Source organism: Urocitellus parryii, chromosome 6, assembly GCF_045843805.1.
Source record: "Urocitellus parryii isolate mUroPar1 chromosome 6, mUroPar1.hap1, whole genome shotgun sequence".
NCBI lineage: Eukaryota > Metazoa > Chordata > Mammalia > Rodentia > Sciuridae > Urocitellus > Urocitellus parryii.
In genome coordinates, this window is record NC_135536.1 from 65,214,072 (window position 1) to 65,240,510 (window position 26,439).

Sequence of the window (26,439 nt, forward strand, 5' to 3'; positions counted from 1 at the left end):
TAAGAGCTGCACAGTGTGGAGGAGAGAGTTTGTGAGAAAATAGGTATCTAAAGTGGATTCTATTTGAGATAGAGGCCCAGGATGACAAAGGTGACACTGGGTGTTGCCGGAGTCCTCACCTTAGCTGGGGTTTGGTTGAAGCTTCCAAAGAATGGTTAAATGAGCTTTATCACACTAACTTTTTTGATGAGTGCTATATAAGTTATGAGGTGCTATTTCCATTATTCTACCTGAGAGGGCTTTGAGCATATTTTCCTTGTAAATCATTTATCTAAAACTTGTCAAGAAGCTTCAAAATCCTTGCATTTGCTGGTACGGATCAGTTTCAAGTTCCTGTTTCCAAAGTTTCCATAGCCTAGTTATAGTTCTCATTTCCTAATAAGTTAAAGTACATTGCTTCTAAGTAATGTGAAGTTCTGTTGTTTTAAATATTTATTTTTTTAAATCTACAGGCCATAATATTCTCATGTAACAGGCATTTCATAATATCTTTTAATGATCAATCATTGATCTTACCACAATAAACAACCATATTTCCCTCTACAAATGCAAATACCTCAGCAGTTTTCAAAAAATAGGAACATTTGTTGAAATGCTCTGTATTTCACTGCTTATAACACACTCAGGAGCAACCATCAAGTTCTTATAGTGTGCGGTTCAGCAACGCTCAATGAAATGAAAAGGTGGACACATCAGAAGTCTGGTGGATATCCAACATACTCATACTCTCCCCAGACTGACCAGCCCCGTGGGAGATGAAGGTATTTTCCCCTTTTTAATTTCTCAATCACTGCCTGAGGTGAGTTGTTAATACTAATGGGAGCTACTTCAGGTACATTTTTAGTGGGGAAAATGTTGAGAACAAGGGCAGTATAGGGTACTTTGATGGGATATTAAGGAAACACATGATAGGATGTCCTTGTGTGGAAGGATTGGGTCAATAATTCTATTTGATAAATTTCTAGGATTCTGTTTCTTACAATGGAGTGAAAATCAGAAGTATTTCAATTCCAAACCATAAGGGGAATATTTATTTTAAACTGTTGTTCTTCTTAATGCTTTGATATAAAAGAATGACTTTTTCTGTGCTGACATTTTGAAAATAATGCAGTGAGTTAGTCAGCTTTTTGTTGCTGTGACTATGGCCAGCAGGCTCCATTGCATCTAATTCTTGAACCAGTTCTCAGTTCCCTGAATTGACAGGAAATGTGCATCATGTGAACAATATATCAAGCATCAGTTTGATTATAGAACACAAACTCATCATTGCTGTCAGAATGAATGGCTGCCATATGTAGGCTTTAAGGAGGAGATGGTGGAGGTTAAAATAAGAAATAAATGAAAGGATTCAAAAGAGTTTTGCAGAGTCAAAGAGAAGCCATCTTAAGCTGCTTTTCTCTCTTTCTTATATCAATATAGATTTTTTCTTATTTTCTTAGTGTTGCAAATATGAAAATAGTGAATTCATTATTACCAGTTTGGATGTCTAAATCTAAGCTTTAGGACTCTGTCTTTTTGACTTGATTGGAATACTTTTTGTTCAATGATGGCTTTTTTTCTTCTGCTGCTTAATTTCAAATAAGACCAATACTTCACATGATTATAAAAAAATCCAGCTGATTCTTTAATGAAATTTTAAGGAAAAGAGATTTTTCTATCTATCTGTCCACAAAATCTCAGTATTTAGAAAGTCAATTATAAGAATATCTAAAGCCTAAATTTTCTTAGTGTTTTGTCCTATGTATTATTAGAGTAATATTTTATTTCCTCTTCCTCTTATATGCTTTATGTTCTTTCAGCTAATCATAACACTCTGTCATATCTGAAGTTATTTCAAAATTTTTTGGGGGTACTGGACATTTAACCCAGGGGCAATTTACCACTGAGTCACATCCCTAACCCTTTTTTAATCAAATGTTAATTTTGAAACAGGGTCTTGCTGAGTTGCTTTAGGGTCTCTTAAGTTGCTGAGGCTGGTCTTGAACTTGCAATCCTCCTAGCTCAGCCTCCCAAGTTTCTGGGATTACAGCACCTTGGTGTGCACCAGTATACCCAGTTATTTCAGAACTCTTGAAAAGTAATGTTTTGGAACTATAGTTTAAATTGCTAAGAAAGTTGTTCATCAGTAATGTAGAAAGTGTACAATTAGTTGAGTAGTAAGTTAAATTGAGTGGTGTTGCTGGAGAAAGACTCTAATTTCCAAGTAACTTGTACTATACTTCCTCAGTTTTAATAGTCCTTTTCTAAACAATATCATCACCTTTTCCTCTTGAAGCACTAGGATCTCTTTTTAGTTTTATGATTGTTTTTTATTTTTTTTTTAATTTAAAGACATTTTTAGGTTTTGCTGGACAAAATACCTACTTATTTATTTATTTACCAGGTATTGAACTCAGGAGCACTTGACCACTGAGCCACATCACCAGCCCTATTTCATATTTTATTTAGAGACAGGGTCTCACTGAGTTGCTTAGTGCTTCGCTTTTGCTGAGGCTGGTTCTGAACTCACAATCCTTCTGCCTCAGCCTCCCAAATTGCTGGGATCACAAGAGTGCACCACTGTGCCTGGCCTATTTATTTATTTTTATGTGGTGCTGAGGATTGAACCCAGTGCCTCACATATGCTAGGCAAGTGCTCTACCACTGAGCTACAACCCCAGCCCCTCTTTGATTTTTTTTTTCTGAACTGTTTGAAATTTATCAATGACATCACTGAAAAAGTAGATTAACTGCCATTCTCTGTGGTTTATATTAGAAAAAGAATTCTTATCTCTCATTCCATACAGGTCTAGTGTTAGGGCTGTGTTAGCTGTATTGTATTGCTTGTCTTGTTCTTAAGTATCCACTCAAAAGTTTTAAGTCTTTCTCTCTGGACTCCCTTTATGGACGTCTAGCTGAAGAAAATAATTCACTTCAGAAGCCATGTAGGAGGGTAATAAATGCAACCCTTTCTTCTCCATTTTCTAACTTGAAGGGGTGAATATTACATTTGCCTACAAGATTACTATAAAATCCTAGATGCTTATTCTGAGCAGTTAGAAAACCCTATTCTTAACTGGTCATCAGACTTCCATGTTGGTTTCTGATCATTAGAAGACATTACCCTGGCTTTGATGATGGTTGGCCGAGGATCCAAGATGCCTTGCATCTTTCTCAGTGCAGGCACAACAAAGAGATTACAGGTGACCACGGCTGATACAGGATTCCCTGAAAGTCAACCAAACAGTTATTTATAGTACCTACCATAAAATTTTGCCAAATAATGACATCTTACTATATCTTTAGTCATCACTGAATATGACAAGTGACTAACCACTGACTTCCTCTTCTGAAACACTTAGAACCCAACAGGATGACCAAATAAAGGTATAGTCAACCAAATGTCATGGAAGGTATAAACATTTGGGTCTTCCAGTAAAATGAAGAATTCTGATACCCAGAAGCTCTTTGACACTACTTATTTCTACTTTCCTGAAAGCCATGAATTGAAGGCCATTACTACTTACTAATCTTGATAATTCTTTTTTTTTTTTTGTGCTGGGGATTGAACCCAAGACTTTGTGTATGTGAAGCACATGCTCTACTATTGAGCGGCAGCCCCTTAATCTTGGTAAATTTAAAGCAGTTAAAATAAACCTTTAAGATTTTAAAATTACTATACTAACAGTGTTTTGTAAATATGACTTAAATATGAAAAACTACTGTAGTAACATAAGCTTGGTACCAAAAAATTAAAAAATATAGATAAGCATAAGGAAATTTACCTGTAATCATCTCTACCTAGAAATGACTTTAAATTTAAAAAATGACATCAATTTAGCCTGTTATTATATAAAATCATAACTTCAATTATCTTTTACTTACAAAAATTGGTTAAAAAGGACTTATTTTTAAGTAGCAGAAAGTGATGAGGGATACTAATATCAAAGAAAAAATGAGTTGCCCAACAGAACAGAACCTGGGAAGAGGATGGTGAACCCAACGTTTCATACACACTACGTAAGCACTCCACCACTGAGCTACATCTCCAACCCCCTTTTAAATTTGAAACAGGATCTTGCTAACTTGCCCAAATTGTCTTCAAACTACAATCCTTCCCCTCAGCCTTAGCAGTAGCTAAGACTATAGGTATGCATCACTACACATGGCTAGAAAAGCAGATTTTTAAGGAGAATACATTACTTTACCAATTGCCTCAAAAATACATCACCAATGATTGTAAAATTCCCACAATACTACTTTATATACAATTACTGTTAAGAAAGTAATTGCTCTTTATAAGAAAAAGAACTAGAAGGAAAAAGAATAAAAAGTTGTAAATAATGGTTATTTCTGGGTGGATGGGGATTATGAATAACATTTCTTTGCTTATCTGTATTTTCTATTTTTTTTTTGGTAGGGAATATGTGTTACTAAATAATTTTAAGAAGTTAAAAAATAGGGGGCTAGGGTTGTGGCTCAGGAGTAGAGTGTGTGCCTTGCACATGTGAGGCACCGGGTTCGATCCTCAGTAACACATAAAAATAAAGGTATTGTGTCCAACAACTAAAAAAATAAGTAAGTAAATGTGCAAAACTTTTAGGGCTGGAATTATGGCTCAGTGGTAGAGTGCGTACCTAGTTCGTGTGAAGCACTGTGTTCGATCTCAGGACCACATAAAAATAAATAAATAAAATAAAGTCATTGTGTCCATCTACAACTAAAGAAAAATATTTAAAAAATATGCAAAACTTTTAAATTGTTAAGATTAGTGATCTTTAAATATATGTCCTCAAGGAAAGTAGAAGTATACTTTAGAAATTGAAAATCCTCAGGGGGGCTATATGTATAGCTTAGTGGTAGAGTGCTTGCCTAGCATGCATGAGGCCCAGAGTTCTATCTCCAGCCCTGTAAAAAAAAAAAAAAAAAAAAAAAAAAAAAAAAAAATTTTGCAAAGTCTTGTTTGTAAACTGAACAACTTTGCTGTTTCTGGAATCCAAACATTTGTGTTGCTGCTGCCCTCTTTTGGTTCATTCCGGTTAAGCAGAGAAAATTTAAGTAGCAATTTGAAGATAAGGTTTATTTATTTATTTGGCAGATCATCAACACTTTTATTAGTAATGATAAAAATGTTTCCCAAAATAACGTTATTATACTACCACTGATGCTGTGTAGATTAAGTCAAGACTTCTGTAGACAAAGTAAATAGTCTCTTCAAGGCAAAATGAAACTTGGAGGAGAAATCCATTTCTTTTATCTAGTGGTTTTTCAGAGAAGTCAAGGGAACATTAAAGGCCCTATGGAGTTTCTTGCCATAGATATATGGTGAAAAAAATACTTAAAAAATTGATTTTGAAAGTGCATGTAAGCTGAATCACTTTTCTTTTTCTACAATCTGAACTTGTGAGGTTCTACTCACATGGGAGTAAGAGTGGTGATGGTAATGTTGTCAGACTGAAAATGTGAGGGATCTGGCTGAGATGTCACAGTATCAGTAGTCCCTCCTCTCTTTCCCTTTCCTCCTCTTTCCAAACCACCCCAAATCTGGCAAGGGCCAGAGGCTGTTTTATTTTTATTTGTTTATTTTTCTCCTGCATGCTAGGCAAGTGCTCTATGACTGAGTGATAACCCCAGCCCTGGCTTTGTATTTCTTAATTTAGTATTTGCACAAGTGAATTAAGCAAAATGCTTATAGTTGTGAGAGGTGATTCAACTGTTAATTTTGACAAATGTTCTGTAAAAGGCAGGTGCCTTGAAAAGATTTAGTGATAGCTAATACTTGATTATCATCTTAGGGTCTGGAATGTGCTTTGGAAGATACTCTCTAGTTAGATTTTCATACCATCCTGTGATGTGGACGTTAGTTTCATTTTATACACAAACAGCCTCAGAGAAGGTAAGCAATTTTTAGTTAGTAAAGCTGAGACTTGAATCTAGGACTTTTAGATTCCACTTTGAGTGATCTGATTGGGGACTCGTCAAATGAGAAGTCCAAAACCGTTTTGGTTATTTTTTCAGAAAAAAACAGAGAATAATTTCAATGATTCTTACCTGGTAGTGCAAAAATAATTTTTCTTACACCATCAATATCCAAAGTTGCAAATGTTGTTGGCAGGCTAGAGTAAAAAAGATTTATACTTGTTAGTGATTGCTAAATAACATGACAGTAAATTAAGTGCTCAGTTTTTCTGTTATGTGACTACCCATACATATCACTTATCATGTAAAAATACTTTTCTGTTGACTTACTTGTAAATCTATATACTCTGAAGTATTTCAGTACTATTTAAATACATTTTTTTAGCATCTTTTGTTTTCAAATAACCAAACTTCTTGGTTTTCTGAAATTCACATTCTTTTCTTCTTGACAGTCCATAGAAATATATTTCAAACACCAAAGCATCTATTTCCCCACCGTTGTAGTCAACAATATCTATACCATTTTTGCTGGATATTTACAACAATCATTCTTTTTATCAGAATACAGCCTGATATGTCTAACTGCTGATTGTTGAAGGTGAACATTTCTTATCCTTTTAAAAATTATATTCACCAGTATATATAAACCTCCTTTCTATCAAATGAGTTTTTTCTTAAAATATTTATTTTTTAGTTGTAGTTTGACACAATACATTTATTTTATTTATTTATTTTTATGTGGTGCTGAGGATTGAACCTAGGGCCTTGCATGTGCTAGGCAAGCGCTCTACCACTGAGCCACAACCCCAGCCCTCAAAGGAACTTTTGAAACATCTAAGTAAATAAAATACCATGGCTAGAACAGAATTAAAACAATAAGCTAAAAATATTATCAAATTATACTTCCTCAATATTCTGATTCGAACTCTTATCATAGGGAGTTCATGAGGGGTGAGTAGCATGGAGGAAGTAGGCAGTTGATATCAGTGATTTTTTAAAAAATTAATTATCCTTATGTGAAAATTTTGCTATAATCTTCTTTATATTACTGAAAACTAATCAATGCAGAATCCCTAGAGAAGGCTGAAATTTCCATATGGGTAAAATTTTATCCTTTTAAGCACACAAATTATTTTTATTTTTATAGGTTGATGATTCAAAACTGAATTATTCATTATTACTTCCTGCAAAAATATGGTGACACTGGCCGGGCTGGGGTTGTGGCTCAGTGGTAGAGCGCTTGCTTGCCTAGTGTGTTCGAGGCCCTGGGTTTGATTCTCAGCACCACATTAAAAAATAAATAAATAAAGATATGAAAAATTTTTTTAAAATGTGGCGATACTGGCATTTTTGATCATTTATAGCTATCATTAGTATAATCTATTTAGCAGATAATATAATACAGTCATGGTAGTTCACAATGGTACTACGGGCTATTTTCATCTAGAAATCATAACTTCACAGTGTTGTTTCTATGGTTCTCATTTCTGTTTTATTACCCTCGTTTTTTTCTGTCTTCCCTTAATGCCAGACTGTTATTTCAAACATTAAAGCTGGCTTCAGGAATAAAGGTCAAAGAGAAGGAGTAATAGTCACATTGTTGGAATGATAATATAAATTACTATTTTAAAATAATATCTAAGTATAACATCAACTATATAAGTCTCACAATAATCCCAAGAGGTGACAAGTATAATCCCATTTCATAGATGAGGAAAAAAGTGAGAGATTATACAATTTGGTCAAAAAATCACTGAGCTACTAAGTTGGGAAATAAAAGAGTTGAACCAAGGTTGTTTTAACATTATGGTTCATAAATCTTTGTGGGATGTTCTGTGAAGTGTTAGTACATGAACTTTGTGACCTCTATTTAGATCTTCTGAGACTTTTTTTGTTGTTGTTTACTTCTTGATTCTTTGCTGTGTTTTAGAAAAATGAGATTAGATTGTCATATAGATTTTTGGATAAGCAACTTAGCAATGATTATTACTGTGTGATGAAAATAATTTCCAAGATGTATTCTTGATAACAGCTATGCTCACTATAGATGACCATAAAATCAGTGATTGGTAGATTGGTTGATAATAATGCTTTTCTGAGTATCTTTGTCTCTAAAATGACAAAGGTAATTATATTGGAATGCACTAAAAAGAACAAAGCTAAACTGTATTTGAGCTTTTTATGTTTCCTTTTCTTCTACTAGTAATAATTACCTTTAAATTCATCTTACCTCTAGACAAGTATAAGTATAAAATTCTGACTAATTAAAGGAAGCCCACTTAAACTTAAATCACTTTATTATAGCAAACCAGCACCCAGATAATAAGAGTAAGAAAGGAATGCAAAATACTTCTTGCTTCTAGTGTACGTAAAATAAATTTCAATTATAAGGCCACTTAAATTTTGCATCTTGCAGATAGGTCATAATAGGTAACGTGGTTTCTCTAAAGGTACTCACTTTAAAAAGATTCTACTTACAAGGAAACATTGTGCTCTCATGCATTATTAACCCAAGTGTCTTACTGCTAATCTTCGAGATTTCTGTTTAAACTCTGGAAACCTTTTTTCTTGGAATTCAACACTTATTGTTCGTTTTGATCTCTTGAAATCAGAGTGTAACAACATTTATACAATGACTGAGGTCCCAAAGTATTTGTAATGAGTTTAGAGAGAATAAACATTAGGAACTGAAGAAGCAAGTAGTAAATACAAACTGAAAAAAAGCGTGAAAATTATCACCATAGGTGTTGCATTTTAAATAACAGATATTATGCAAATAATTCTCTCGAGATAAGGGCAAGTTATGTCAACTTCCTTCCTGCCATGAAAGGAAAAATTAATTCAGTTTTTGAGATTAATGGAAAGTACATTGATGTGCTTTTGGGATGTGTTCTTTCTTCTAATCAAATTAATACCATCTAAAGGAATACTATCTAAACCTAGCATAACAATATTTGCTTATGACAAAATATTATCCTTAATAAGAATGATACAAATCCCACAGTTTGAACAAAAAATGGCCCTGTCAGCAATAGCCACATTGGGGCACATTCAATACAGAAATATACTACTAAGATGATAAATTCTATCAAACTGTGGAAAAAGCTTTAGTGATAATCTTAACTTTATATAAAATGACCAAATCATGGAGGTAAAGCCTAATCTCTGTCCTAGAATTGAAACCAGGTACTAATAAATCGGGCATATTAGAAGGGCTGGCTTGACACTCAAAAGGCTTTGGGAATGTATTGATGCTTCCCATAGCTCCCTGAAAACAACTGGGAAGCCACTACTCCATTCTCTTAGAGCATTTGACAACATATCATTCTAAACTAATGCATCATTACTGTTGCACTTTACAACACAGAGGTGTGCTGAAATGCTCACCCATATGCCAAAGTCTTTGAAGAGGGAATCAAAGGTTCATTGAGTAGCAGGGCTCTGAGCAGGCAGACTACGCTTGAAGACATGGCTATTCATGTTTCACTAATACCAATGTTTGGCATTCTTTGAAGACTTACAATTAACTACAGAACTTCCCTCCACCTGCCCTTCCTTAGATTATTATTAGATTTTAGTAAATATGAAAATATTGGTATGTGGTTACTTTTTTTCCTCCCCAAAACAATGTGAAATCCCACTTATGAAGTATTCTTGTGAAGAATAAAGAAATTAGATCTAAATCTAATTAAATCTTTAGATCTAACTTTCAATCTATAGAATATATGGGAAAACAGGAACATTTTAAACTCAACCCATGGATATAATTAGCCAAATCCATTCTCAGGACAAGTGATTCAGTTTCTCTAACAATTCAGTGGCATAACCAAAAGGGAGAAAAATGTCAAAGAGGAGTAAATATTCTCATTTAATAGAGACTTAACTAAATACAAGGAGTGGAACTTACTTGAACCCTGATTCAAATGGAACAATTATAAAAAGGCATTCTTTTTCTTGACATGTGGGAGGGATTTGAATATGATAAGCATATTAGATGCTATTAAAATATTATGTTTATCTAAGAGAATGCTATGGTTATTATTATTTGAGATGTATACCAAAATGACATGATATCTACCAGCCCTCTCCCACCCTCCAAAAAAGAGGCAGGGTAGGGGGGATTAATAAAACAATTATAGACAAACATTGATAGGTACTGAAGCTGGGTGATGGGTACATGGCCCCGAGGGGTTCATTGTACTTTCTTCTTTTATGTGCATTTGAGAAGTTTCATACTAGACTGTTTAAAAAAAAGAGGATAAAGTAGTTTGGGGAGAAAGAAAAAGAGGAAAAATAAACTGGTCATGGGAATTAAAAAGGAAAACCTGCTTTGCTTTGTTTATACCAAATTCACTGATTCATAAGGAAGATGAATACTTATTTGAAATAGGAGTTGCACTTATTTCTTTTATTAGCACAGTTAACTTAAAACAGAAAATGTAAAAAGAATGCAATTAAAACTTGATCAGTTAGAGTAATCCCAACCAACCCAAGAGATAAGATTATTTTCATACCCTGGTTTCATAAAAACCCTGCCAAAATGGATCTGAGCATGAAGATCAATGTCCAGCACCTGCTTGAGATAGTCCTGCAAACATCAAAAAACAATCACTTTACTTTCAAACATTTTAATATCAGATTTTCAACACTTTAATGAAGATAAAATGAATTTATAAGATTGTAAAGAAACATCTTTTTATTTTAATGAAGATGATTTACTTAAAAATATGACTTTATTCCTTATTTGTTCATTCATTCATTCAATACATACTTGTTGAGTGTCTGGTAAATGTTGGTACCAATATAGGTGCATGAGGATATAGCTTTGAACAAAAGAGAAAATGTCTCTACCTTCATAGAAAGTACATTCTAGGGGCTGGAATTATGGCTCAGTGGTAGAGCGCTCGCCTAGGATGGGCAGGACCCAGGTTCAATTCTTAGCACCACATAAAAATAAAAAGGCATTGTGTTGTGTCCATCTACAAAAAAAAAAAAAAAGATTCATATTCTCTCTCTCTCTCTCTCTCTCTCTCAAAAAAGTACATTCTGGTAGAGGAAGCTAGATAATAAGTAAAATAGCTAAATAGCAAAATAGTATAATATCTTTACTTGATAGATTATTGTCTCATTTCAGACAGAATTTTATGCCCGAGAAAGAATGTTAACAAATATATCTTATGAAGTTATACCTAGGAAGAGAAGCCACATCTATGTGTCCTACCCTATTCTTCTTTTTTAAATTTTTATTTATTTATGGTGCTGGGGATTGAACCAAGGGTCTTGTGCATGCAAGGCAAACACTCTACCAACTGAGTTATATCCCCAGCCCCTCTATTATTCTTTATATATATATATATATATATATATATATATATTTAGTTGTAGTCGGACACAATACCTTTATTTTATTTATTTTTCCTGGTACTGAGGATTGAACGAACCCAGGGCCTCGCACGTGCCAGGCAAGCGCTCCACTGCTGAGCCACAACCCCAACCCTCCTCTATTCTTCTTAATGGACTTAAAACAATATACTTTCCTTGAAGAGAGACTTGGACATTTGCTCACAGATTACCAAATCTAAATAAGTCAATTAAAATGAAAAACAGAAGCAAACTGTGAAACATATTCTGCTAACAAAAACCTACACTACCCTGTGGTTATGACAACCCAGAGTGATCTGATAAAACCTGATCTTTGGAATGAAAGGTAACACTCATTGCCCTGCAGTTGGCTTTGTAAAGAAAAAAAAATTACAGTCCTTAAAATTTCTCTTAATTAATGCAACCTCTAGATCTATAACTGAATTTCTTCTCAGTAGATTAGAGTATCTACCAACTTGCCAAAATTTTTTATGTTTTACAAGCTATGTATGTGTGTTTTTATATATTTTAAGTCTATATATTTTAACTCTATATAATTTCCTACACATACAGACAATATATATTCTACGTATATATTTATATATATTTTAAATATCACAAGACATTTTGCTTCTTAATCCTTTTTGCATTTCCAAGATTCTGAATCCTTTTCCCTAAAAAATTCTAGTGCAGATCTGAACAATTTTTGTTTGAAAATTTTTTTATTTCATCTTCATTTTGGAAGATAATGTTTTGCTGGATATACAATTCCATATTGGCAGTTTCCTGAAATTTAGAATGCCAGTTCATTATTTTGTGGGTTCTATCATTTATGCTTAAATCATTTGTTATTTTCTTGTTCTTCTGAACACAATAGGTTCTACTGGAACATTCTATGTTGTTGGTTTTCATTAATTTTTCCATGATTACCTAGGTGTAGTTTCTTTGCATTTATCCTGTTTGAGATTAGAAGAGATCCCTGAAACTCTGGCTTACTGTCTTTTTATCATCTTTGGAAAACTACTAATATCTCTTAAATATGACTCTTTCTTTCCCCACTCCTTGAACTTCAATTATACATGTTAGACCTTTTTACCATATCCCCATATGTCTTTTATGTACTTTTCCATATTTTCTATTCTTTTAATAAAAATTTCATTTGGTTCTTCTCAGATTTGTTTTCTAGTGAAATCTATGTATAAGAACCAAATAAAAAATTGTTATTTTTTGTAAATATACAACACTTATTTAAAGTCCATGTGAGACAATATAAATACTGGGATCATTTTTAGGGCTATTCTAGAAATTTTTTTCTTCCCTTAATTTGTAGACATTTTGTTCTTTCTCTGGTAATGTCTGGTAATTAAAAAAACTAAAGCCCAAATATTACGTATAAAAAATCTGAAGAGGCTCTGGATCATAATACATTTCTTCAAAACTTATCCTGGCAGTTAGTTAAGGTAAACTCCAATTATACTGATCTTATTAGGGACTGAGATAATTTGATGGTAGATTTCTGTCCCTGTGAAGGCTAGTTTATTTCTGATATGTCCTTATTTCTAGAGCAAAACCCTTCAAGGGTTTAAACTGATTTAAGTCTCAAAGTTTGTGGCAGGTTCTGAACTCCTAGGCTGATAAAAAAAAATCTACTTATTTCATTAGCTTCTTAGCTACTCTTTTATGCTTGGCTTCTTGTTTCATTACCTCCCTCCCACCTCACTTTGGTTAGGAAATTAGTAAATTCTTTGAGGGAAAATATGGTGACCAGGTACAATGGCACACACCTGTAATCCCAGAGATTCAGGAACCTAAGACAGGTGGATTCCAAGTTTGAAGCCCTAAGCAATTTAGTGATTAAATTAAAAAATAAAAATAAAAAGGGCTGGTAATGTAGCTCAGTGGTAAAGCACCCCTAGGTTCAAACCCCAGTGTAAATAAATAAATAGATGAATAAACAAATAAGGTGAAAGAATTCCAGTTTGATTTCTCAGTGGTTCATTTTTCTCTGAGATCTTGGTGTCTTGAATTCTTGCTATCTTAGTTGTTCTCTTCAGACACTGCCTTTTCTTTTATTCTTCTTTAAAAAGTTTTCTACAGCTTTTATAGATGAACTTGATCTAAATATTCTGTTTTATCATAGCAGGTACAAAAATCTCTGGGTATTTCTCATGTGCTCTTACAGCACTATGCCCTTCTGACATCGTGCATGTAAGTTCTACTGCTCTTGCTTATAGTTCCTTATTGGACTACAAAGTTTGTGAGCCCAGGGACCCTTTCTATGTGTGTGTGTGTGTGTGAATGATTGTTTATATATATATATATATATATAAAATCAATGTATCCCTAGTGAATATCACATACCTTTCACTCATTCATTAGTTCAACAAACATATTTTAGTGCTTTTTGAATATCAGGAATTCTATGCTGAGGATTTAAGAGTAAACAAGACAGACACAATCCCTGCTACAAAAAGGTCATTCTATTTTACTAGGTGCAAACAGACAATATCAGGTAGAACAACAAATAAAATAACTGCCATTTTTTACATGTTATGAAAAATATAAGCAGGTGCTAGCATAATGAATAAGGGGTGGGGTGGAGAACAAGGAAAGTCCATTTTAGAAGAGATGGTAATATATTATCTATTCTTGAAGGATAAGAAGGATTCAGGCATGTGATGTGTAGACAAAAGAGAAATCTAGAGTAAGGGAAATAATATATGAAGGCTTCTAAAACAGTAAAAAGTGTGTCTAGAACTGAAAAGCCAACTGGAAGCAGTGAATGAGTAGGTCAGAGGCATAAGCTGTAGCTGCTGAGACAGGTAAAGGTTATTCCAGCAGGGCCTTAGGTTATGACACAGAGTTTGAAAAGCAGATGCTTACTAAATGAATGGGAGGAGTATATAATTTTTCTTGAAAAAAAATTATTGTTTTCAAAAATTCTCTTTTTAGATCTTTTAGAACAGGAAGGAGTGGTTCATTTTCCTGTGGCATAGGGAAAGCATTTATCAGATGTAGTGATACAGACAGACTGAGGATCACCATTGTTCTTAAATTTTTGTCTGCTTATTGAAGCAGGAAGAATATTTTGGTATTCTGAAACCTGGCATCAGATGAGAAGAAGAAAAACAAATAGATGAAGGAGCAAGGTCTTTTTTTTTTTTTTCAACTCTGGTAAAGACAAATATCAGTGTCAGAAAAGTTGTAAAGACTTTGAAACAAACAAAAAACATTGCTGGGTTTGTCTTTGAGCTATTTTATAGCAATTATCTGTAGAAAACTGATGTAAATGTAATGGACTAAATGTACCCCCCTCCTCCTAATTCATATGCTGAGAACCTAATCCCAATGTGATGGTAGGGCCTTTGGGAGGTAATAAGGTCATGAGTGGAACCGTCATAAATGGAATTAAAGCTCTTAGAAGAAGAGGCCAGAAAATTAGCTAGCTCTTTTTCTACTACATGAAGATATAAGGAGAAGTCAGCTGTCTGCATCTGACCTCTGGAGGAGAACCCTCACCAGAACCCACTGTATTGCCATCTTGATTTACAAATTTCCATGCTACAAACTGTGAGAAATAAATAAATATATGCTGTTCAAATTACCCAGTTTATGGTATTTTATTACAGCAGCTTGAGCTATGACAGTGAACTAAATGTTTAGCCAAAGAAATATGCAAATGAACACTGTCTGATGAATATAATTGAATACACCATGGGTATCAAACAGTTTTGCATCTATTAGCAACTTTATTTCAGCATTCCTGACTACCTGTGTGGGTGTTCTTTGAATTCCCTTTTGAATCAGTTGTAATATCTTATGGTTTCCATAATATAAAGTTAAATAAAATATGTTACACATGTTCATTTTACATATGTATGAAGTACATAGTTTAATCTTTAAAAATTGTACTTCAATTTTAGAGACTCCATTGAGATGCCCCACTGATTTATTTGATAGAATCAATTAAACTTCATTGCCAGATAAGTGTTTTTTTTTTTGGGGGGGGATAACAGGGATTGAACGTGGGCACTTTACCACTGAGCTACACCCCCAGTCCTTTTTACTTTTTGAGACAGAGTTTCACTTAATTGCCCAGGCCGTCCTCAAATTTGTGATCTTCCTACCTTACCTTTGGAGTTGCTGAGATTATAGCCATGGGCCACAGCAACTGGCTTAGAGAAGTGCATTTTATGGGTTGCTTGAACTTGGAAATAACTTTTCTTGGTTCCTGGGGTGAATTCAAAAGAGCAGTATAACTCTTTTAATTTCTCTATTTTGCCTTGGTCCTTTTTTTGTTTCTGTGCGCAACCAAGAATGTATTCCCCCATGTGACAGCAGTGATTGGAAATCTGGTTTTATGGCCTAAGCATGTGGTGATAGCTGTAAGTGGATAATACAAATCTATTCTTCATAGAAGACAGACAATCTAGTTTATTAGTCTTTCTTGTTTATTTCTCTTATTGTCCATTTCAAGCCCAAATTAAGAATTCTGTGCTTTCTAGGAAAGAAAATAGCCCTTTATTAGTATACAGATTAATTTATGAGTGGCTGAAATTGTAGAACTTAAGTGATCATGTTCCTTATGGGTCTAGGTGTCTGTAATCCAGAAGAGCACTTATCTTACTAAGTGTGTGATGTTTTCTTGTTTCAGAGAGGTATTCATAAATTAGATTATATTGTATCTTAAAAGTGCTCTGTTCTGATTGGGTTAAAGAGATAATAAACGCTTATATAAATAGAATATTTATAAAATTCTAGATAATAAAGAAACTTAGAGCATTTATTTATTTGTTTATTGATTTTATTAAGAGATGGTAAATAGCTATTTTGCCCAGGTTGGCCTCAAACCCAGGGTTCAAAGGCTTCTCCTGCCCCATCCTAATGAGTAGTTGGGCCTACAGACACATGCCACTGTACCGGGCAAGTTAACATATTTTAAATGTGCTACACTGAGAAAAAAAAAATCATACAATTTTAAGACTCCAAGTTCATATAGTGAAGATAAATCTTTGGCAAATGTGACTAGTGTAATAATTTTAGTTAATAAGAACCCCCCTACCACCAAAAAAAGAAAACTCATCCATATTATTTTCTTTATCAGTGTTAAATATAACAAAAAGTATGTATTTTATTTCAATTGGGTGTTTCCCCCCCAAATGAACTAACAATATTCTTTACATACCAAATGAATTAACAATATTCCCTCATAGAATTTAAGATTATAAGAATGTAAAACTGGCATGGTGGTGCACACCTTAATCCCAGTGACTTGGAAAGCTGAGGAAGTAGGATCACAAGTTCTAAGCTACCCTCTACAACTTAGCGAGATCTTAAGCAACTTAGCAAGAGTGTCTCTCAAAATAAAAAATAAAAAAGTGATTAAGCAACTCTTGAGTTCAATACCCTATACCAAACAGACAAACAAACAAAAAAACCAAACCAAACCAAACTAAAACTAAAACTGAGATCAATGAAGGAAAATAATTACTCTGAGAAACTTAATTTCTTTAGTTATGTTTTTTGTTTGTTAGTTTGAAGGCATGGGAAGTGTAACTGTAGAAAATTGTATTCTGTGTGTTTATGAGATTTGCTAGTCTGCTAAAATGATTATATATGATTTCTCAACTATCAGTGTTTTCTCAGAGAAATAGAAATTAGTTATTTTCTTAAACAGTATAATTAATATGGGTATTTATAATTATGCTAGGATTAATAATGACAAAGTATATATGTAAAAAGAAGTATAATTATAAAAAGAAGTATAATTATGTGTGTTCTTGTGTTTTCCAAGGGAAAATGATATTTTTTCTTTTTCTTGTTTTAGTTTTTTAGTTGTATTTCTTGTGTTTTCCATGGGAAAATGATATTTTTTCTTTTCTTGTTTTAGTTTTTTAGTTGTATATGGACATAATACCTTTATTTTATTTATTTTTTATGTGGTGCTGAGGATTGCGTCCAGTGCCTCACATGTGCTAGGTAAACACTCTACCACTGAGCTATAATTGCAGCCCTAATTTTTTTTCTTAAAGTCAAGTTCCCCAAATTTTTGGTCTCATGACCCCTTTACATGCTTTAAATTAAAATTCATTAATAATTTTTGTGTATGTGTTTTTTAACCTATAAATATTTACTGTATTAGAAGTTAAAACTAAGAAATTAAGAAAGATATTTGTTGGTTCATTGGAAAATAGAAATGATGAAGCCATTTCATGTTAATAATACAAGTAACTTTTTTGGGGGTGGGTACTTCAGGTTGAACATAGGGGTGCTTTACCACTGATCTGTATCCCCAGCCCCTTTTAATTTTCTATTTTTGGGACAGGTTCTCATTACATTGCTTAGGGTCTTGATAAATTGCTGAGGTTGACCTTAAACTTGTGATTCTCCTATTTCAGCCTCTCAAGTTGTTGGGATTAAAGATGTGCACCTCTGTGCCCATCAAATAATAAATTTTTAATAGATTGTTTTATAATTTTGAAGATCTCTTTAATGTTTATCTTAACATAAGTCTGCTAGTCTCCTGTCTGATGCATTCAATTGAATGAGATATCACGCATCCTTTAGCTGCTGGGAAAACTACACTGTATACTCAAAAAAGAAAAAGAATAAAAAAGGTAAATAAAGTCCTAATATTCTTAGGAAAATAGTTTTGACCTTGTAGGCCACCTAAAAGGTCTCAAGGGCTCTGGTACTCTTTATTTGAAAGTAAAGTGTCAGTTTTTACAGAATATAAAAGAGTAAAATCAAAAACAAAACTTTGAAAGTGACTTTTATTTGCCTTGGTTTATAGCTCTGAAATGAAACTGAGAAATACATAAAAATTTTAGTGAGTTCACCTCATCCCTATTCCTTTTTTATTTTGAGACAGGGTCTTGCTAAGTTACCTACAGCCTTGCTAAGTTGCTGAAGCTGGCCTAGAAGATCCTCTTGCTTTTTTGGGGGGTATTAATGCTTTCTCTATTATATGAAAAGCTTTAATTATTGTGTATTCTGCCTTTTGTGCTTTATGTTTGTCTCTAAGAAATAAAAAAGCAGGGCTGGGGTTTTGGCTTAGTAGTAGAGCGCTCATCTAGCATGTGTAAGGTGCTGGGTTAGATCCTCAGCACCACATAAAAATTAAAAAAAATAAAAAAGCAAAGAACAAAGATTCCTCATTTATGAATGAGTCAAACATTAAAAACATGTTATTTACAATCATGTTATATTTCAGTGTTGCTTTGAAAAATTAGGTAACTAAGTAATTCTTAAATACATATGATCCTATCATAATCAAGTACCCATTTCTCTTTTGATAACTCCTTTGATTTTGTTTTCTAAAAGTCAGACCTAAATTTAGAGGGGAAAACTCGGAGTATCTTTTACATCTAAAATCTTTGAAATTTCCTAGATAAATTGGGTGTGGTAGTGCATGCCTATAATCCCAGTAATTTAGGAGGTTGAGGCAGGAGGCAGGATTGAAAGTTCTAGGCCAGCCTCAGCAACTTAGCAAGGCCCTGTCTCAAATAAAAAACGAAAAGGGCCAGGGATGTAGCCTTGTGGTGAAGCACCCTAAATTTAATCCCCAGTAGGGGAAAAAAGAAAAAGAATTCTTGACCAGAAAAATCACAGGTTTGTTTTCTCATAAGAAGACATGCTGGAGCGGGGCTGGAGTTGTGACTCAGCAGTACAGTGCTTGCCTCGAATGTGTGAGACCCTGGGTTCGATCCTCAGCACCACATAAAAAATAAATAAATAAGTGAAATAAAGGTATTGTGTCCAACTACAAAATAAATTAAATAAACCAACAAAAAAGATGCTGGAAATAATTAGGTTTGTTTGATGTGCTACTATTTTAAGAGCTGTCATATCTGAGAAGATATGCTCAGTCTGCCCTAGGTTAGATTCATATAGGTAAAATTGTAATAATATGAAGATTTTCAAATTGTTTGCTTTATGGAAAGTCTCTGGAGATTTGACAATGTCCTCCATGTTTTTGTCTCAGGGAAACAGTGAGCAAAACATTTATGAAATTGGGCTGGGGATTAGCTCAGTGGCAGAGCACTTTTCTAGCATGCATGAAGCTCTGCATTTGATCCCTAGCACTACAAAAACAGAAAACACACACACACACACACACACACACACACCGAGTTATAAAATATATCCCAATACACAGTTTTACTTATTGGCAAATTAAACAGTCATTGAGAATTCATTATCTATAGAAAGTTTGTTTTATTCTAATGTTTGTCTGAAGGCTATGATAAGCAAGTTGATAATATGTGTCTGGGACAAGACAGATTCAGTGCACTATTTAATAGGTACACTAAACTACAGACATTTCAAAGAATAGCCTCTTGGATACAGTTTCTGTATTGATAAACTTTGGATAACTTTTATTCCACAGCAGTGGACTGAATCAGGAATTCCAGAGCTCTTTTGTTTGTAAGCAGATAATTTCATGAAAATTAAACTGCTAACCCAAGATCTAACAGAACTAGAAGACATAGGACTGAATGAAGTGTAAGGAAGATTTTACTGTGTATATTTATTTGGGATATTGGTAATTAGTTTAAAACATTTTTGTGGCTGCATTGCTCTAGATTTGGAAAACAAAGAAGGCTTATATGGTCAATTAATACTCTTGTGTTCAAATCTGGCTAAACCTACTGAGATTAACCCTTTTTCGTGTTCAATAATAATATCTGAGATACTTTGATCATCTGGGTGGTGGAGACACTGTTGGGCAAAAGTAAGAGACTTTGAAATGGGCAAAAAAGATTATTGCTGTCAATTTAGGTATCCTTCTGGCATATTTCATTATCTTTGAACTATTTTATCATTTTGTAGGGTGTGAGCAACTTACAGTAATGCATATGATTCTTTAGTTTTCAAGGCAAAAATCAGTTACTATTTAAATTTAACTGAAAACTTTCAGTGTTGTATAAAGATGAAAACTGTGAAAAAGCTGTGTGGGGGCAGGATGAGAAGATCTGTAGGGAAGCAATAAGCAATGGTGGAAGAGGCATTTCTTCTTGGCAGGAAAGAGGACAGAATTCTGTGGGTTCTGCAAGCAGTAGGGGCCTCTCCTTCCACTCTGCTTAGCAGGTAATTTGCTGGGGAGGTGGCCAGACTTCAGAAGAGATGGCTGAAGGAAAGAAGCTGGCTTCCCTGAGGCTCCCCACCTCCCCACCATCCTAATGCTGGTAGCATGGCCCAAAGAAGCAAAGACCTGAGATTGAAGGGCACATAAGAACACTCTGGACATTTACAGTGTAGACTAGACCAGATGTGTTTCCCTGATGCTTTCATGCTGCTTGAGCCCCTCCAGATTCTTTGGCATAATTCTTGGAGGAAGTGGGTCTCAGTTGTGGCTTAAATAAAATTTCCTGCCAGTTCTGTTGCATAGGTGATTAGAGTACAATTTAATCAAATAAATTTCTTGCATACCTAAATTTTTACACTTGATTCATGTGTGTCTTCTACATAATGCCTCTGGATCTTCCTTTATTTCCCTGTCTTTTCAGTGACTGGTTTTCAGGCTTTTCTTTCTGCTACCAAAGTACAATGAATTTCTTTTTGGGAATATAATTGGCAGGAGTTTGCTGCATGTTTTACTTCTTTCTTCCTGGTTCCTCTACCATCTCATTGTAGTTCAGAAGGTAATAAAGACAATTATAAGCTCCTAGGGCATACTTTGGCAGGCCCAGGTCCTAAAATCTCTCTCTTAGTAAATTAAAGGTGTAGCGTAAGTGTCTAACTGCACAGAATATAACATAAATAAAACCAATATACTTTATTATGTTGGCCTTATTTACTTGTAGTTTATTTGTAAGCAAATCCCTAGGATAACTGACATCTTTGTTAACAATAATGAGGAAGGTTAGGTTCACAAGTGTTCTGTCCTTTCTAAGGTTGAGCCATACTGCCAAGCCCATGTGTGCTATAAGCTTCTTGCCTCTCTAGAAGTACTAGAAAAGACAAACTTTACGTCTGTCAAATAAGTATTATCCCACAATTAAATTCATTAGAAATTAAGACAAACCCTATATGAAACAATCCCTGAAAATAACAAATTTGTCATATAAATAATCCTGGCTTCAGGATATGTTCTTGTGATACTGAGAGCAATCTTGTAGTAATGAAAATAGACAAGCTGCAAATTATTTTTTATAGTCCGAAGCAACTGGCTCTACTTGGAGCTAAAGACTTCTGGGAGACTTGGAGGAAAGACTAATCCAGCCACCTATCTGAGAATACTTACCTATGTTTAAATATTCTTACACCTGAATGTACTCTTGAACTGAGATTCTTTTTTTTCCTCTAGTTTTTGGTAGCAAGTGCTGTTCTCAAATACTCTATCATGAAAGTTTGTGAATGGAAGTTAGTAATTCCTTGTTCAGGGTATTGAATTCTGAATTTGCTTTCAAAGCCAATGCTCTCAAATTCTAACATTTGCTCTTAAAGTTCACTGTCTAAAGAGGCAGATTATAAATTTAGGCAGTTTTGTAACTACAGTGGGCAGGGACTAAGAACAAGTGTATAAATGCTAAATATATACTACATGTAAAATACAGCTTAAAATAAATCATATTCTTAAAAATATGAATCTTGTTATAATTTTCAGTTTAAGATTAATATGAGATAAAAGAAAACAATGGGAAGGAATTATAAACTGGCAAAACATTCTGTGATCTGAAATATTTTTGAGTCAAAACACAAGTTGGTTATTGTAGTAAAGAATATTTTACTTTAATAACATTCAGGCTGGGTATGGTGGTGCATGCCTTTAATCCCAGCTACTTGAGAGGCTGAGGCAGGAGGATCACATGTTTGAAGCCAGCCTGAGCAATTTAGCAAGACTCTGTCTCAAAATAAAATAAAAAAGGCTGAAAATATAGCTCAGCAAGTGTGAAGCCTGAGGTTCAATTCCCAGTATGAGGAGTGGAGACCATTATTCATGGATCCAATAATCATCACAGCTAACACATTTCATTAAGATATATAAACTTAATGACGCCAAAATATTCAAATTGGGATTTTTATAGGACTAAGCACATACCATGTACACATATACTTAGCCCCAAGAAATCATACATATTCATGTATTTATACATATATTCATTACATTATTATTAAAGAAGGGCAAAAGGAGTGTTTAGTTTTTTCTTTCTTTCACTTCTGGGAAGGTGAGCTAAAGGATCTTGTAAGGTCTGCAATAAGTATGTGGTGAGTGAGATATGTGGTTGGCTCTGGGAGATCATGTTTTAATTTAAGTGGACGTCTTGGGGTGCAGCTTATAGGTTTAGTGCATGCATAGGCCCCAGGTTCAATCTCTAGCACCTAAAAAAAAAAAACTGAGTAGAAGGGAAGACATTGGAGCTTTACCTTGGGCATAAATATCATACAAAAAGGAAGTCCTAATATACTAAAGTTCATGACAACCAAACAAAAAACAGAGGTCTCCAGGGAAAAAGAAAAACAAACAAAACCAAAAAAACCAAAAAAGCATTCTGCAAGTTGCAAGATTCTCTAGGCTGTTCCTGAGGTATGCTCTCTGACCTATGTGCACTGTATTCTTTTTGTAGAGACAAGTAATTTCTGAAGGCCCATGGCTTTCATCTTTATGGGGGACTGGTTAAAAATACCAGACCACAGTTAAATGACTGTAGGCAAGAATGTTAAAGGGGATAGATCTTTATGAGCCCATTTTTCATACCTTTTCCCCCATGGATACGCCCCCCGATGTGATGATGACATCAGCACGACTGATACCCTCATTCAAGGCATTGAGTAAGTCATCTGGGCTGGAAAAAATAAAGACAAATAAATTAATAATACATATTAGATATAGTGCCAACTTAAAACTGAACCAACTTATTCACTGAGTAGGCATTACCATGAGTACAGCAATAGATTTTGCATGAAGTGAAAATTAAAAGTGTCTCTGATCAATAGAAGCATTCGTCTTATTGTGGAAAAAGGATCTTGTAAATGTTCAAGTAGTGACTACTGGTGCTTTCACAGTGCTTTTGTCTCAGCAAGGCTGTCCAATGAGGGGAGCCAGTGTGGTGTTATAGGATGTCTAACAGTTTTGGATTGTCTAGGAATATCCTAGTTTCAGTGCTAAAAGTCACATGTCTTCGCAAATCCCAGGCAAACCAGGATAGTTAGTCATGCTAGATGTTGGAAAGATCCCATAAGTCTCATTAGAGGGAGTGACTTAAGTGAGCCCCTGAGAAATGGACTGGATTTTGATAAATGGGAAGGAATAGGAAAGGGCTTTGTATGCAAGAGGATCTGCACTATCAAGAGCTGGAACAGTGATTAAATCTCTTCTGTTACCTAGGTTGATGTGGATGATGGTTTGACTAGAGTAACAGACTTGACTGGAAATGACTGGTTTAGACAGGGTAAGGTATGATTTTACAGGGCCCTCACATTCAAGATTAAGGAGTTCATCTAACAGGAAATAGAGGGGGAATCCCTAGAAATATGAAGAGCCCATAGGTATTTATTGGGAAAAGAAAAGGTAGAGAGAAAAAAAAAAAGAAAAAGGATAAGGAAGGCAGAGGCTGTAATGAACTTTTCTGAGAGGGTAAAAGTTCAGGATGAATCTTAGGGATTGATACTAAGCACATTCTTGACTGTCAGCAGAAAAGGCCAGTGTACCAGGCCCTTTGATGACATATATGAAAGGCCTGGGGAAAGAGATGAAAAAGATGAAGGTCCTCATTATTGCATGTTAGGAGGGTTGTAAAACATCCCTATCTTGGGATTCATGAAGTGAAAATAAACAAAATCAGAACTTAAGGAGGGACTGAATGGCAGAGCGCAGCTGAAAGGAACTGTTAAACTGTTAAACTACTTTAAATCCAAGTAAAGTTCTTGGGCAATGTGACCTGAACCTAGAATTTCCCTTTAACTGATGGAGTGTAGAAAAAGTGTCTTTGAGGACTACATGTTCAGTCTCTTGTTTTTCTGAGAACTTCTAAGATAGAGGAGAGGGTATTTCCCTTTATATTACTTGACTTCTTTTCCCTTCTCCTCCATAGATATCTAACATGGTCATCTGAAAAGGAAATGATACTGGCTTCTGGTTTTCTAGTTTCTGCTTTTAGTCCCTCTTGAGGCTGAGCTGTATTTTTGCTCTTGAATTCCATGAGATAACTCTCTATCCTCCCATTATCTGAAGTCCCTCTTCTGTAAAGCTAACTTCAGCAGACTGTTATTTGAAATCAAGTGATCTCTAAATGAGACAGCATATGTTTTTCCAAATTTCTCATGACTGTGAAGCTTAATGTCCCCTCACTTTAATGCACAACTTAGTAAGAGAGGAAGAAGGAAAGTCAGGGACTACAGATGGTAAGAACTATAACAAGAATATCAATTTACTTTTTTATACAGGCATGAGAGAGGGGAGAAGAGGAACCTAATATCTATCAAATACACAACCTTCATAGACTTTATGAGATAAGCTAGTTGGTAGGTGGCATAGCACAGAGATTAGTACCATGAACTCTAGAGTCAGACTGCCTGAACTTGAATTCTGGCATCACTACTTGCTAGATGTCTAACCTTGGACAAGTTGATTACCTTCTATTTGCCTCATTTTTCTCTAAGTAAAGTAGGGATAATAGAATTGTTATGAGGACTTAATAGCATAACATATAAAGCACTTAGAATAGTACCTTGAGCAAATTAAGTTTTAAAGAAAGCATAGAGGTTGCCGTTACTATTGCTGTCGAACAGATAGAAGTTGTTATGGTTTAGATATAAAGTATCCTCCAAAAGCTTAAGTGGAGACAATGCAAGAAAGTTTATAGCTGAAATAATTGCATGACAGCCTTAACCTAATAAGTACATTAATCCACTGATAGGGATTAACTGGGTGATAACTGTAGGCAGGTAAGATGTGGATGGAGAAGATGGGTCATTGGAAGAATGCCTTTGGGGTACATATTTTGTCTCTGGTGAGCAAAGCTTAGTCTCTCTGCTTACTGATTGTCATGTCCTGAGCAACTTTCCTCTTCCACATCCTTCTTCAGATGTTCTGCCTTACCTTGGGCACAGAGTACTGGAGTTGGCTATCTATGGACTGAGACCTCTGAAACTGTGAGTGCCAAATAAACTTTTCCTCCTCTAGAATTTTGTCAGGTCTTCTCGTCACACCAGCAACAAAGCTGACTAAGACAGAAGTTAAGCACATGAACATACACAACAACCTGGAAAAATACAACTTTAGCACCTGGGCAGTTTTTATTCTGGAGAATACCTATGACTAACAGAAGAAAATCTTAGATTGGGATGTAAATACATTCACAGAGTATCATGTGGAAAGTCCAAAGGGCAAGATAGGCCACATCGAGTTTGAATAGTTTCATTTACTACAGGATATGAGTAAAATTTCCTTGTCCTTTAGATTGGCATGTCCAAGGGTATACTGGGATTGTTCTGGCTCTGAGAAGTAATCTCCCAAGGAGAAGGAAGAAAAGTAAAAGTTTGAAAAATGGCTCACATAAGGTCCAGCCTACCAATAAAGGACCCTTTCGAGTCATTCAGTTAATTGTTTATGCAACCACAAAATTACCCAGCTATTCCCTGAAAGTAAAATCTATGTGTAAAATTAGAAACTTTAAAAAAATTCATGGTATAGATTTGAAATTAGCTGTTTGGGCAAATATCTAAGAAGAATCATACTGAATAATGGGTATATTGAAAGTATTTTTGAATCAAGTATTTTGAACATATTTCTCATTAATCCTTTTAATTTTGCTTTAGGGAAAAAGAAAGGCAAAATCAATATATTGTATGGAAGCACTATGTGATATACATACAATAGGTTCCTGATGCTCAGAGTTCTGGACTCCTTGCCTTTCTGGATCACATTATCATTGAATTGAGCCAAATGAATAAACAATGGAGTAAGTGGGGAAAGCACCATGTAGACTGTGGTTCCGGTGAATGGCTAATGAATATTATCAATAAAATACGATTTTCTGCCATTACACAGAAACATTAACTAATTTCATTAAACTCAAAATATATAATTTATAACATTGATTCTATTAGGATTACTGTAAAGCCAATAGAAACAAAGAAGCCATGATATGTATATCATCATGGTACTAGTAGTCTTTGTAGGTGGATAAAGTATGGTTCTTTATTAGAAATAAACAAATTTATCAGTGATTTTCA

General features: G+C 34.5%; 1 protein-coding gene across 5 annotated transcripts in view; it reads right to left on the reverse strand.

Moving 5' to 3' along the window:
* The window catches only part of Gphn (gephyrin), a 602,355-nt gene that overhangs the window by 9,952 nt on the left and 565,964 nt on the right, over positions 1–26,439 (reverse strand). For all 5 annotated transcript variants that reach the window (XM_077799519.1, XM_026385121.2, XM_026385119.2 and 2 more), the window contains 4 exons: positions 22,961–23,048; positions 10,413–10,486; positions 6,031–6,095; positions 3,104–3,207 (listed from right to left, as the gene is read on the reverse strand). In XM_077799519.1, the coding sequence (XP_077655645.1) occupies positions 3,104–3,207; positions 6,031–6,095; positions 10,413–10,486; positions 22,961–23,048 (331 nt within the window). The remainder of the gene's footprint in view (positions 1–3,103; positions 3,208–6,030; positions 6,096–10,412; positions 10,487–22,960; positions 23,049–26,439) is intronic.